The sequence below is a fragment of the Electrophorus electricus genome, chromosome 2 (genome assembly GCF_013358815.1).
Source record: "Electrophorus electricus isolate fEleEle1 chromosome 2, fEleEle1.pri, whole genome shotgun sequence".
Taxonomy (NCBI): domain Eukaryota; kingdom Metazoa; phylum Chordata; class Actinopteri; order Gymnotiformes; family Gymnotidae; genus Electrophorus; species Electrophorus electricus.
Genome location: NC_049536.1, coordinates 31,894,644 through 31,909,999, shown reverse-complemented (window position 1 = coordinate 31,909,999; position 15,356 = coordinate 31,894,644). Strand labels below are relative to the sequence as shown.

Below are 15,356 nucleotides of genomic sequence, written 5' to 3'. Positions count from 1 at the left end.
CGGCAGTCAGACGCACCGGGCCTCAGCCCGCACTGTAATGAACATCAATTAGCTCATTTACCACAGGTCCTTGAGGTATAAACAGGCTTTCAACTATCACGGCTCGACGATAACTTTCATCGTGGGTGTCAACACGTTCTGGGTGCTAAAACATGCTAATAAATGCACCCAGGACCAAGATAAAGGACTAGAATTGTCATTACTGCATCGAAATGAGCATGCATTGGCGTCCAAAACGCACTCTGATCCACGTAATCTCCGGAACAAGTGAGGAATGAAATTCATACATTTTGATGATAATATTATTTCTGGGACTCGTAATAGCAATTACATCAGGCTTTGCCCTACGTTAGTTACGTCAGCGCGTGTTCACACTCCTTCGCGATTGCAGACGGGGCAAAACTCGCTCGCAGCCTTCTTCACACAGTCCCGAGTTCTAGTGAACACAGAATAGTTACGCTGCCAACTCCATGAAGTCGCCTCTGCTGAACAGAGCTTAAGGTTACAGTAGCCCAGATTTATGTCTGACTGTGTGCGATTTTTACATTTCTGGGAAGAGTGACATCTTCTGGGTCCGCTTGCGTTTTCCTGTGGTGCTTTTCAGCGCGGACCCAGCGTGTCACCATTGCCTCCAAAAGCCACCCAGATTTCTTGGCGCGAGCTTCTTGGGTGCTCCGCAGGAAGCGGGTCGTCGGCGCTGCGGTGGGCATCGTCATGCTGGTGACGCTGGTCATCGCGATTCCGCTGCTGGTCCAAACTGCCAAGATCTCCGCGCACTACGAGATGATGGGCACCTGTCGCATGATTTGCGATCCATACAGTCCCAAACCGAGTGCGACGGCACTGGAGGTCATTCAGGACCTTGGTGCTATCCCGCCTCCACCATTCTCGCGAGGGACTAAAGGGGAACCCGGGCGCCCGGGGAAACCTGGACCCCGCGGTCCGCCCGGCGAGCCGGGTCCTCCCGGTCCGAGAGGACCACCCGGTGACCGGGGGGACTCCGGGAAACCTGGATTTACCGGACTTGCGTCAGGAACTGCCAGGACCGAGACGGGAGAATTTGGGTCAGCATTCGGAAGCATCAAGATTGCTTTTTATGTAGGTCTCAAAAACCCTCACGAGGGCTACGAAGTTCTGCGGTTTGATGATGTGGTAACAAACTTGGGCAATCACTACGATCCTTCTACCGGCAAGTTCACATGCCAGGTGTCTGGAATCTACTTCTTTACGTATCACGTGCTAATGCGTGGAGGAGATGGTACAAGCATGTGGGCAGACCTCTGTAAAAACGGACAGGTAAATGGCATCCAGTTAGAGGCCAGTTTTGACGGTATATGAAAGCACTTTATGAGTACTTTGGACGTTTTAGTCAACGTGAATAATTTGGGGAAGTCGGACGCATCTTTGTTTAATGCAAAACGAAAGAGTCACGCTAACAAAATCGATGGGCAGAGCGCGCTCTCAGTGCGATCGCCTTGAGCCGATTCTTTCTAAGCTGCTCAGGAAAAATGGGTTGTGTGGAACAAACAATCTGCAATATAACTGTAGAGCGGCGCTGGGGTGGGGCTCTTGTGGAAACTGGTTTCTACGCGGTCCAATAGCTCATGCTCCAGCAATGACTTTGGAAATTAGTTTTCAGAAAATCATTGAAGTTGCAATAATTGCACCAGGATTATAATTATTTACCCTGTTTATATATAGTTTCTAGAGAAACACGAGGACAGATGTCCTTCATCAGCTGTGCAAGCAAAGTGCAACACTCTATAAACCAATATTTAACGGTTTATAGAGTGTTGTGTAAAGTGTCAGATATCGACAGGACTACTGCAGTTGTACAGGTTTAAGATGACATGTATGAACTGAAATAAAACAAAGATAACGTATCTACATTATATGCTATATTATGATTTTTTTTCATTATGATAGCGCAAATTAAATGCGCATTTGTGAAACACCTAAATTAAGCGACTTCAATGCTACGCGTTTTTCCCTTGAATAGGTGCGCGCGAGTGCCATTGCCCAGGACGCCGACCAAAACTACGATTACGCGAGCAACAGTGTGGTGCTACATCTGGACTCAGGTGACGAGATATACGTGAAACTTGACGGCGGCAAGGCACACGGCGGCAACAACAATAAATACAGTACGTTTTCTGGTTTTATTCTGTACCCGGACTGAGCGATTTAATCGAACACTAATCGGCACATTCCAGCAGACCGTCTTCCACGGTGACCCGCACGTTGTAGTCTTTCATGTATGTATATTTGTGGGAATCGGGACTGATCACTACCCGACACTGGCTCGGGCCATAACGCCTAACCAGTGAGAAATTATGTTGTCTGAATGTGCCATTTTCTGTTTGACTATGTGTTCTGTGTCAAACCTAAACAAATTATATGTCAAAAAGAATAATTAGTAAGACTAAGTAAGATTTATTAGTGTAGACCTGTCTGATATAGATTTTATAATTGGCTAGCTCATGCAATGTCTTGTCCTGTAACAAAACATATACTCAACTGTCAATACTTATTTATGTACTTCAATAAATTATGTTTTATATAACCAGGTCCTTTATGTGTATTTAAATACATTATATCCTCAGGTTCATAAAATATTATTTGAAACTCAAACGAGTTAATGAAAAAGAGGCTGTGAACTGTAATGTACTGTATGTTCTGTGTTAAGTCTCTCATTTTTAGTTCATCAAGAATTAAAAAAACAGAACAAATGTTCAGATACTAACAAATGTTAGTAATGGGTTATTAAAGTCATTAGAAGACTGCTCTAACTGCTTTTCTGTAAGATGTCACCCTCACATACATTAGATTTTAGTGTCTCAGTAAATGAGTAAATGATGATTTGGAAAAGATATTTAATTGGTTTAAATAACTAATTATTAGGCATTTATTCGTGTGTGTGTGTGTGTATGTGTGTGTGAGAGAGAGAGAGAGAGCAATATAGAGTGTGTGTGTGTGTGTGCGTGTGCGTGTGTGTGTGTGTGCGTATGTGTGTATGCGCGTGTGTGTGCGTGCGTGTGTGTGTGCCTATGTGTGCGTGTGTGTGCGCGTGTGTGTGTGTGCGTATGTGTGTGTGTGTGCGCGCGTGTGTGTGCGTATGTGTGCGTGTGTGTGCGCGTGTGTGTGCATGTGTGTGTGTGTGTGCATGTGTGTGTGTGCATGTGTGTGTGAGAGAGAGAGAGAGAGAGAGCAATATAGAGTGTGTGTGTGTGTGTGCGTGTGCGTGTGTGTGTGTGTGCGTATGTGTGTATGCGCGTGTGTGTGCGTGTGTGTGTGTGCGTGTGTGTGTGCCTATGTGTGCGTGTGTGTGCGCGTGTGTGTGTGTGCGTATGTGTGTGTGTGTGCGCGCGTGTGTGTGCGTATGTGTGCGTGTGTGTGCGCGTGTGTGTGCGTATGTGTGTATGCGCGTGTGTGCGTGTGTGTGTGCGCGTGTGTGTGTGCCTATGTGTGCGTGTGTGTGCGCGTGTGTGTGTGTGCGTACGTGTGTGTGTGTGCGCGCGTGTGTGTGCGTATGTGTGCGTGTGTGTGCGCGTGTGTGTGCATGTGTGTGTGTGTGTGCATGTGTGTGTGTGCATGTGTGTGTACTCCTGTGAGCTGTTGGCTGTTGGCTCACTCAGAGGTGACTGAGGATCAGGGTCAGATGAGCTTCCTCCACCAACACCCAGCACTAGCCAGACAAGCAATCATCCATCATTCTCCTTCTCTCGCAGAGAGACTGTCCTCTGAACTCCCACTGGCTCTGTTGGGCTATCCAACACAAAAACATTCCAGACATGCCATCCCAGACAGATGACCTCAGTCATTGTTCATTCTTTGGTTTAGGTAATCAAGGACTACAAATACCCAAATTTTATGTTTCCTTGTTCAGAGAAATATGTAAGATGATATGAATGTTAATGAATGTAGAAGAGTCTAATTTTAAGGCATCTTATACATTGATATTTGAAAAATGTGAGCTTTAATTAAGCTTGAAATAAATCATATAAAGCTAAATTTTGTCAACATTCAGTCAGTACATATGGGGATATCAAAAGCTTATGGTAAGACCCAAAAGAAAATTGATGTTGTTGTTCTCAGTGTTAATAAGAAAGACATTCAACCATTCTTAGCTTCCTAACTATGTGATTCCTATATTTTTAGGATTCGTATGAATGTATGCTATACCTATTTTGACATCATTTAATTTCATATTTCATGGTGGCATATTTTTCAGACAGGTGATGATCACACCCCATGCTTGATTTGCATATGAGCACATAGCTCTACTTGTTAATGCTTCTGTGACTCCAAATCCCTGAGATTCACAGGATTTAACACAATACAAAAATTGTATGACTGCTCACACAAGCCATGAATTCAGATGAATCCACACTGAAAGCTGCTTTATTTCAGTTTTTCTAAAGGACCATGCTAGAGTCTACTGAACTGTGCTCTTATTGTGGTCTACACTGTGTGAATACAGAATCTTGGGAGAGCTAGGATGATGTATGCTTATCATCTATTAATCAACCTGTGTGTGTGTGTGTGTGTGTGTGTGTGTGTGTGTGTGTGTGTGTGTGTGTGTGTGTATGTGTGTGTGTGTGTGTGTGAGTGTGAGTGTGTCAGCACAGAGAGAAAGTGAGAGTGTCACTTAAGATGATACTGTTTGGGAGATCTGGCACAGGTGGTGGTCACAAAGTGTAACAAGCCAAAGGCAAATATTAATCACATTACACTTTCCACACACATACATTCCACAAATCGGTAAGGTCCCTCCCCCGTGTTGTGGAGAGCATCCTACATAAATGCACATATGCATACACTTTTAAAATGGCACACATTTATCAGTACCCATGGCTGTCAGAGCTGCCTGTGACTATAGTGACTCCATTACGTTAGGCCAAGCCCCTGAGTGTCAATGTCACTTTATTTCCTCATTAACTCACTGCTGGACATTGGGACAGTACAGGAAACACTTTAAATCAAAGAGCTGCCACTGAGCACTGCCACCAACACCCATCTGTCTTTGTACAAATCCTGGGTCTTTTATATATATAATTACCTGCAGGGTGTATATGGCAGTAAAAGATGATGCCACTGATTACTTTACTCCTCCCGATCGAGTCATTTTACCAGATATGGCTAAATAAGGAGAGAAATATAAATAAAGTAAAAGACAGTCCAAACACAGACACTTGGGGCCTGTCTCACAATACAGGATTTATTAAGCCACCTAACGCTAAGCTTAGCTTGGGCTAACCCTAGAATGTCTGTCTCCCAATGATGGTTTCCTTTTTCATCACCACAGAAACTTGCATCACATGCTGGTCCTGCTCTAGAGCAGTTTATGTTCAGGATTATGAATTGTAAAAAGCTCTTAAATTAGTTGCTAGATATTGTGGTCTACCAACTTTAACTTCCCCAGTATTTTGTGGAAATGGCTTTACTGTTACTTAAAAAATAACAAGGAATAATTATTTTTTAAAAATTAATAGAATGCATGAGTTAGAGTCAGTGTTATATACATGTTATACATGTTCTAGAAAATTCTATACATACAATGTTGTTTCAAAATCAAACTCCACCTTATTCACTTGTGCTTTGTCAGTCACTTGTGTTCTCTGTCAGTCAGACTAGACCCTTCCCTAGCGTGCCACCACAGTGCTTACTGTAGTTATTGTCATTAGCAATGGAGATAATTGTGCCTCGTTGCTGTGGATGTCCATGGCAGAGTTGACTTTTTTTCCCTGGATTTGTAACTAATGTATCTAATGCACTGGACTCATCTGTAACTCAGAGTGACTCAAACATGCACCCCTGAGCACCTCAGCCCTACCTCAACTGCATCCAGTAACAAGTATAAATAAAGTCCTCCAAGACACTCGTCAGATTAAACTGCACACAGGACATCTCAACAGGGCGCTGGAGGCCTTCGCTATGCCTCCACTGGAGCGACATCGCCCTCTGCTGCAGCCCTCCCTCCCCCAGAACCTTGTAAACTCTTCATGTGCACATGAAGCTCTGGAGTGTTCCGTACCGCTATTCGCATTTCGACCCGAAGGAGAAAACCACAAACACCTTTTCTCATGGCTTCCTGTTTTTGTCCATGATTCTGGTTTATGCTGCTGTATGTCTGAACACAGAGTATTTTCGTCTCCACTCCCTTTACAGACTGTGTCTCACTTCTTTTTGATATTCACTGCTCTGTCCTTTATTGCCTACACTGTGGTGACACCTGAAAGCTAACGGGAGTGCTGGTGGCGGTTCGGGGACGGGGGGGTCAGGCATGAAAGCGTGACCTCGTGGTGACCTCAGGGTTTGTCAGGAGCGACTGTCCCCTCGTGAAAAGCTCATTTCTGCAGGACCCTCATGATGCTCATGCCAGCTAAGCCAGTAACTGGCTAAATTTTGCCTGGCCTCGTTCTATGATCCATTTTTAAAATGGCCCCCCTTCCTCTCTCTCTCGCTCTCCCTCTCTCTCTCTCTCTCTCTCGCACACACTCACACACACACACACACACACACACACACACACACACACACACACACACACACACACACACACACACACACAATTTCTCTCTCCATGCTCTTCTTCCTAGTCTCTCTTGTCTGTATTGTTTTCTTTATGCTACCTATTAATCCCACATACAGTCCACTACACTTGAACAAGTCTGGGAGAGACAGTGAGCAAGAAAGAGAGAGCGGGGGAAAGAGAGAGAGAGAAGAGAGAGAGAGAGAGAGAGGGAGATAGAGAGAGAGAGAGAGAGAGAGAGAGAGAGAGAGAGAGAGAGAGAGAGAGAGTGCTGTTTAACATGCATTAAACAATGATAAAACACAACACTGCAGGGCAAGTGCAGGCTATTAAATATGAATCATATTTTACAGCAGGCCAGAGGACGTGGATGGGGGAAGGAGAGAAGTAAGGGGGAGGTGATAATCATCCTTCTTCGCACATCCTAATATTCCTCTAGCTGTCTATACAGTTCAACTATTACCATATTACTCTCTTACTAAAAAGAGTTCTTGATGCACTGCAGGGGTTTGGATGCAATACTGAAGTATGAAAATCATTTGGCCTCCTTAATGGTTCTTAATGAGTTATTTGGGCTCTATTCGGCCTGTAAAACTTTGTCATCACACTGGAAAGGCACTGGAAACTCCTATATGAGTTTTATAACAGCAAAACAGCATCCAGTCCATTCATACCACAACAGAGAAATAGTAGGCTTCTTCCCTCAGCCTAGACCAGGAAAGGAGATGAAGAACATAACTCTTGGACTCTGTGTGCATACCATCCACTGAAACAAGAGACATGTGATTCAGGATTTGCTTGCTGTGTTGACTCAAGATTCAATTTGAATCTGGACTCCTTTTGCAATGCAGGGCACACACTTCTTCAGTGAAGCTTAGCTTTGCTCTGAGCTTTATGGCAGGTGCTGAGATAATCTGTAATGTAAGAAGCATAATAAAAGTGCATACACCATCAAATCCACCCAACTATACATACATTGCTTCCATCCAACATCAATGCTTATTCACATTTTATGCTCTGGGGCCGCAGGCCCCTGACAGCATGCCATTTAAACTCTACTCCACCACACTGCTCAGATAATAAAAGGCCAGTTTTATTTATGACACTACATCAGCACAATATGCAAAAACGTTCCCTTTTCACGTGTTTTTGGCGTACCATCTTCTTGTATGCATGACCTCTCAGCCTGTCGTGGTCAGAGCTGGGGCAACAGGGGCTCATCTGTTAGAATTTGGCACCTTTCGCTCAATATCTGCTGATTCATCTACAGATCTGTCAACAAATCAAAGCCAGAAAGCAAACCAGAGCACCCACGGAGAATTACTGCCATTTCAAGATGTTGATTTAAAGGCTCTGTCTGTGTGTGTAGGGAGCAGGGCATTTTTAAAAGTTGATTTTGCATCTGATGACATTTTCTTCGCATAAATTCTGTCACGTAACTTTTATGAGCTGTTGACCTGTTCTTCTGAATGTATGACTTGTGGTGTAATTCTCCTTTCTTTTTCTGTATGTGTGTGTAGGAATGAGTAATATCTGGCTTTGAAATCTTAAGTAATTTTTACAATGATGTCAGGATTTCTACTGCCATACAACAGTTCTGGACTGGGCAGCTGAACTGTAGTTAATTAGATTTATTTTTCCTTTATTTTATCAGGAAGTCCCAGCAAAGAATCAAAGATCAAATAATTTATTTTACAAGAGAGACCTGGCCAGGATAATAGCTATACCACATATTAAAATACAACATATACAACATAATATACAAAACATCTAATTAAACTCAAAGGGCTCTCAAGAAAAGCAACCACACGCCTCATTCAGTACATTATTTATGGTGATCTTAATATTTTTAGTGGATATAAACGTAAATAGCTTTAAATCTTTCTGTAGATTTCTGCAGAGTTATTCAGTCACATAACACAAATTCAGACACACCCTGTTTACATGTTCACATTCTTGTCAAATTATATTATCATACCCGTAGGCTTAGATGGCATGGTTGTTTGTTTGCCACATGTACAGTGCTAATACCGTAATAAACTTTTCATCACACTAAAAAAAAAAAAAAAAAAAAAAAAAAAATAAAATATATATATATATATATATATATATATATATATATATGTGTGTGTATATGTGTGTGTGTGTGTGTGTGTGTGTGTGTGTGTGTGCGTGTGTGTGTGTGTGTGTGTGTGTGTGTGTGTGTGTGTGCATGCAAGTGCATGTGTGTAAGATCATTCTTAGGTTGTATTTCCTTCTAAACAGGAGAGACCTGCATGTTTTCATGCAATGAATGAGAATGAACCTGACCCTTCAAATAGATTTCAAAGGTCATTAAGTGTCAGTACATCAGCACACATTATGCCTAGGAGGTTACAGAGTTTAGAGGTTTCCCTAGTTTGACACCCCTGATTTAAGTCACTGCCCTGCTAGCCTTTAATCATTTAAATTTTATCTAGGCCAAATCCTGCAATACCATGAAAAGAGATGATGTTGGCTACAATAAGAAGAGCAACTTAGATCTGATGTGATAGACTCTCCTATATACCTAAAGTCAAATTAAGATTGTGGAGAACTCATAAAAGACTCTCTGCAACAGAACAGAGAGCTGTGAAGAAGTCAAAAGCCTGTACATCTAGAAACAACCTCGTAAAGCACCCTGCATAAAGATGAAAGTTGCACAACTTGGATTTTCTCTAACTATGTGACTGGTCAGGAAATGAACAATTATAAAGTCATCATTTGCTGAATAGCTGATTTTGACAACTTGTGAAATGACCTAGTATCCTCTTTGCTGTAAATTCCAGTCAAACGAGGGCCCCTCCTGTAGGGGCTTTTTTTTTTTTTTAGATGACTTTAATATGTCAAATATGAAATGTCATTTGAATGACAAATGGAAGTGAATAGTTATAATTCTTACCTTGTATAATACTGAATGTATAATACTATATAACAACCATTCATTTCTCCCAAAGGATGGTACAGATATAGAATATGGAATGAAAGGGTCATAAAGCAAGCTCTAGTTGCTTGGTTTTGAAACGCATCTATTAGGCATATATAAGATAGTGCACCTTCCTCCAGTGCCAAATGGGAGTGGCTGTGGAAATGGGAAATAGGTGGTACACGCCTCTGGACCAGGCAACTGATATAGAAAGGTCACCCCCTTCTTAAATGTTTTAAATGAGTTTTAGAGTAGCAGCGCTCTCCACGATGTCATTCTCTCTGTATTAAATGCCGTGTGATCAGCAGATTGTATAGATCATGTGATTTGTGCGACTGTTGAATTCCATTGTCGGCTGCAAGGCTGCCTGGCCTGTGGCGAGTTGTCATGGCGACTGAGTTATGGCTGCTAATGAGAGAGTAAATCAGAGCGAGCTGGTGTGAAGATCTCTGGCCGGCTCCTCACCTTCTCTTCTGGCCCCGGCAACCTCAGCGCATCCCTCTGCTCCCAACCCTCCCCCTCACTGCCTCGCCAGCCGTCCCATCTCTATTCATGAGTCTTTTACATAATAGGCTGTTATGGAGTTATGGAGGATCCATCAGTGAGACCTGCTAAGCCTCCGGGTTTGAAGACTCAAACCTTCCCTCTCAGATCTATGTGAGTGCCTGTTAAATCTAGAGTTTCCCATCATCCTGACACATCATCACCGAGGCCCACACTTCACCTCCTACCACATCTTTGCACACACTCTCCTCTCAACAATCATTCTTACCGATCTTATAGAAGAGAAGGAAAGAAACGTGTGCACAAGACACATGGAGGCAGAGAGGGAGAAAGTTTAAATATGTGCTCCTAACTTTTCTAAGGACTCTTCTTTTTTGATGTTGAAAGAGGCACCAGCATGACTGGTAACTTCATTAAGAAATTAGAGAGTGAGGATCTGTTTTGTCAGGATTCCTCAGTAATACTAAGATGATAGATGTCCTCTGGTTTGGTTGAGTATCATCAGTGTAGCAGTGGGAACACAGTGTTACCTAGAGGAAGCATAAATAAAGAAAAAAAAGCAGAGGCCCTAGAACAGATCCTTGTGGGATACTATAGCTAACCTTGTTGTATGCTAAAAAGTCTCATTTATGTTAACAAACTGGTAGCAATTGGCTAGATAAGATTTAAAACAGGAAAGGGGTAATCCCCTAATCCCAACAACATTTTTGAGTCTATCTAGTAAAATGTCGTGACCTATAGTGTCAAATGCTGCACTCAGATCAAGCAATATAAACACAGAAACATAACCCTGGTCAGAAGCCAACAACAGGTCATTAAGTACTTTAATCAGTGCTGTCTCTGTACTATGATTAGGCCTAAACCCTGACCGAAAGACTTTATGTATCTGGTTCTGATTCAGGTATGATCTTAGCTGCTGAACTATAGCTTTTTCTAGGATCTTGGAAATAAATGGAAGGTTTGAGATTTGCCCGTATGTTGACAAGGTCAAGATTAGATTTTTTGATAAGCGGTCTGATTACTGCTAATTTGAACGATTTAGGTATGTAGCCAATGTTCAAGGAGGAGTTTATTTAATTTAGAAATGGTCCACTTACTTCAGGTAGGATTTCCTTAAGAAAGCATGTGGGCAGCAAATATAGTCGGCAAGTGGAGGATTTTGAGTGCAAGATCCGAGATGTACTGCAAGTTCAGATTCTTGGATAGGTGTAAAGGATTCTAGATCCTTTTTTGGCTTGGTTGTTCTGATCTGCAAGTAGCTGTCCGATGTCACGTTAATACTCTGAATGATATCTCTAATATGCTTAATTTCAGAGGGATGCAGTACTCTTAAAATTGTAATTTTGGGGCATGATAACAGAACTATCAAATGTTTTGTTGGAAATAGTCAACAGGGTCGCAAGAAACATGTTGAGAAAAAGGTCTCAAGATGCAAATTAACTGCCAAAGAATTGAGAAGAATCAAACATGAAGTGACCAGGAACCCATTATCCTCCAGTGCTGTCATATTCTGGAACTGCAACTTAACTGGAGTGCCCAGAAGTACAAGGTGTTCAGAACTCAGAGACATGGCCAAGGTAAGGAAGGCTGAAACCTGACCACCAATGAAGAAGACACATAAGGTGAATCATCAAGACTGGGCCAAGAAATATCTGATGACAGATTTTATGGACTGATCAGATGAGAGTGACTCCTGACACACTGGATGGATGGGCCCGTGGCTGGATCAGTAACAGGCACAAAGCTCCACTTCAACTGCCAAAGGTGGAGATGTGGTACTGCTATGGGCTGGTATTATTAAAGATGAGCTATTTGGACTTTTCAGTGTTGAAAATGGACTCAAAATCAACTCCCAATCCTACTGCCAGCTTTTAGAAGATACTTAGTACTTGCAGTGGTATAGGAAAAAGTCTGCATCTTTCAAGAAATCCATATTTTTTATACAGGACAATGCTTCATCACATGCATCAATGTACTCCACTACATGGTTAGCCAGTAAAGGCCTTAAAGATGAAAGAAGAATAACATAGCCCCTTCCTCATCTGACCTAAACCCTACTGAGAACTTGTGGGCCCTTCTTAAATGGGAGATTTACGGTGAGGGAAAACAGTACAGTTCTCTGAACAGTGTCTGGGAGGCTGTTGTTCATCATCAACAGATTAAGAACCTGACAGACTCAATGAATGGCTTATGACTGTTATTGAAAGGAAGAGTGGCTATATTGGTCACTGATTTTTTTAAATTATTTTTAATTGTTTATTTGTAAATTTTGTGTTGTTTGTTTATTATTCTCACTTTAAGAGATGAAAATAAGCAAGTGAGATGGGAAAATGTCCATTTTTCATATAGTTGCATAATAATTCTGCACACTAATCCTTGCCCAATAATTATGCACACATGGATATTGTCCGAAGAAAGGCAAAATCTCACTTTTACTTTCTTAAATATTCAGGTTTGATGTTTATTAACATTGCGGATTGACCGAGAGCAATAATAAAATAAAATTAATAATAAAATGAATCCACAAAAATACAACTTGCCTAATAATTGTACACACAGTGTAGTTAGATGTGTACTAAATAGAAATCTATTATTGTTTTTGTTATTTTCTATTAGAGATAAGATGTTTGAGCAGTAATAAGTGTTTTTCTACACTTGAGAAGGCTCTCCTTCCATGCAAGCTGAAAGACTACAAGTTTAGTGCGGCACCATCTTTTAAGTGTTCTGTTTTAAATTGTGAATGTGATCATTATACCACAGTACTATTTTTTTGTCCCTCATTTTTTATTTTTAAGTGGAGAAATATCACTGAGTGTGCAGCAAAATACTGATTCTAAGCATCTGAGGGTATCCCAGTCACATATTATAAGTCTGGGAGATTTTCAATAAATCTAGATGCACTGGCTGACTTCCATCTGTCATGGTAGCGAGGTGAGGCTACAATAGTGTGGCTAATATGTAGTTCAAATGAAATGAGGGAATGGTTTGAGGTGGCATCAGACTGGGGTAGTATGACTATGTTCTCTATGTCTAACCCGTGTGTCATTACTAAATCAAGTGTATATCAGCCATTGTGTGTGGGTGCTCTTATACATTGGGTGAATCCAATTGATTCTAATATAGAACTAAAGGCTGATCTCAGAAGGTCTTGGGGACTATCAAAGTGAATTTTGAAATCACCTACAGTAATGGCTATTTCTACTAATGTGACTAGATTAGAAAGGAAATCTGCAAACTTATTAATAAAGTCTGAATAGGGTCCTGGTGGCCTGTAGATGCCAGTTAGTGGAAGAGGCTGGGTGGGCTTCTTATCACTGGGTACATTGTTTATGCTAGTAAAAATTATTTCAAAGGACTAGAAATCATAACCAGCTTTCTAGTTTCTGGTTTATGTGTCAGTGTTAATGTGAATAATGTTACTGCCCTTCACATGTCATGTGGAACTTGAGGGTTTGTGCATTTCTTATCTTTTCTGTTCCTATTCTGAACAGAAATTTGAAAGGGTTAGGTGTGTTCACATTATCAAACACCAGATTATTATCTGATTAATTCAGTAGATGTGTAGCACCACTGCTGTGTTATTATTCTGGGTTTTAGAACTCCCAGCTAGAATTACCCTAAAGGAACGTGAAGGTTCAGAAGATTTGTGTGTGTGGCTGAGAAAGCGTGCATGAAAGACAGAGAAAGAGAGGACCCAAAATATACATTTGGCCTGAAGCCTTCAAACACTGACTCTGGATGCCAGCTGCATCTCCCTTAGCACAGAATGTGTTCTCACACACACACACACACACACACACACACACACACACACACACACACACACACACAAATACATACACACACACACACACACACACACACACACACACACACACACACAAACACACAAATACATACACACACACACACACACACACACACACACACACACCCCTACACACATACACAAATACATACACGCACATGAATGTCGCAGTTTATTTTATTATATCTTGCTATTACCACTCTAATATTAATGGATTTTCCATCCATCTTTTTTATCTTTTATGTTGAAAATATGCCTTAAATGTGAATGCAAAAGACATGTGGTTCCATTACACTTGACAGTATAAGTAATATGGCCAAATGTATGTGGACACATGAACATTATACCTATATGTACTTGGATAAACCATGCGCACTAATATGGAGTTGCTATCACCCCTTTTTGGCTGTAACAATTTTCACCCTTTTGGGAAGGAATTTCACAAGAATTTGGAGTCTGTATTTTAGTATTCATGCCCACTCTGTCAAAAGATTATTATTTGTGAGGTCAGGCAGTAATGTTAGACTACCAATTCATAGCAAAGTTGTTCAGTGAGGTTGAGGTCTCTGCTCTGTGCAGGTGACTGTATATCCTCTGCACCAAACTCAGCAAACCATGTCTGTATGGACCTTGCTTTGTGCACAGGGACACAGCCATGCTGGAGCAGAACAAGGCTAAACTTGTTATCACAAACTGATACCATAGAGGTGAAAGCATTTTCTTGTATGCAGTATATTATGCTTCATTGGAACTAAGGGGCCATGATCAAACCCTGACCTGTACTATTTTTTCCCCTCAGATTCCAGACATACAGTTCTTGTTACTTCCAGAGGCAATTTGGAAGTCTGTAGTGAGTGATGCAACAGAGGATAATCTGTTTTTAGGTGCTTCCGTACTCGGTGGACCCACTCTGTGAGTTTGCCTGCTCTAGCTCTTTGTGGCTGTGCTGTTGCTCCTAAATGCTTCTATTTCACAACAATAACACAGTTGACCCTGACAGATCTAGCAGGGCAGAAATGTTAGAATTTCAACTGACTTGTGGCAAAGGTATCATCCTATGACAGTACCACATTTAAAATCACTGAGCTGTTCAGTATGACCCATGGCAATGTTTATCTATGTAGATAGCATTGCTGTGTGCTTGGGTTTATACACCTGTTTGCAGTGGGTATGGCTGAAACCACTGAATTCAATAATAAGAATATTTCTGTAAGTACATGACCTTGTGGTCCATGTTTGGTCATATAATGTAACTGCAAACATTACCAAAAGCAAATACATGGTTAAATCTTGAATTTGCTGTTGTGATTGTCATCCATTTCTCTACATTCAGAAGGCAACAACTGCCATACACTTTGCATATTTTACCACTAATCATGTTACATCAACTTGTGATTCTTCACAAACCGATCATGGAAAGAAAAATTATTGTTGTCATGTTATTACCTTCCAACAAAACCATTTATGAGAAACCCGCTGTGTCTACCCAGGTCAGAATAACACATTGCAGTTGTTACTCACCCAGTACAAACTGTTACGCACTCAGTTTACTGATTGAAATGTTTTAG

At 41.4% G+C, this 15,356-nt stretch overlaps 1 protein-coding gene across 1 annotated transcript; it reads left to right on the top strand.

Annotated features, from left to right (window-relative positions):
- Window positions 1–528: 528 nt before the first annotated feature.
- c1ql2 (complement component 1, q subcomponent-like 2) lies at window positions 529–2,661 on the top strand. Its single transcript, XM_027025785.2, has 2 exons — window positions 529–1,296; window positions 2,000–2,661. The coding sequence occupies exons 1-2, from the start codon at window positions 715–717 to the stop codon at window positions 2,177–2,179; spliced, it is 762 nt and encodes a 253-aa protein (XP_026881586.1). The 5' UTR covers window positions 529–714; the 3' UTR covers window positions 2,180–2,661.
- Window positions 2,662–15,356: the final 12,695 nt, after the last annotated feature.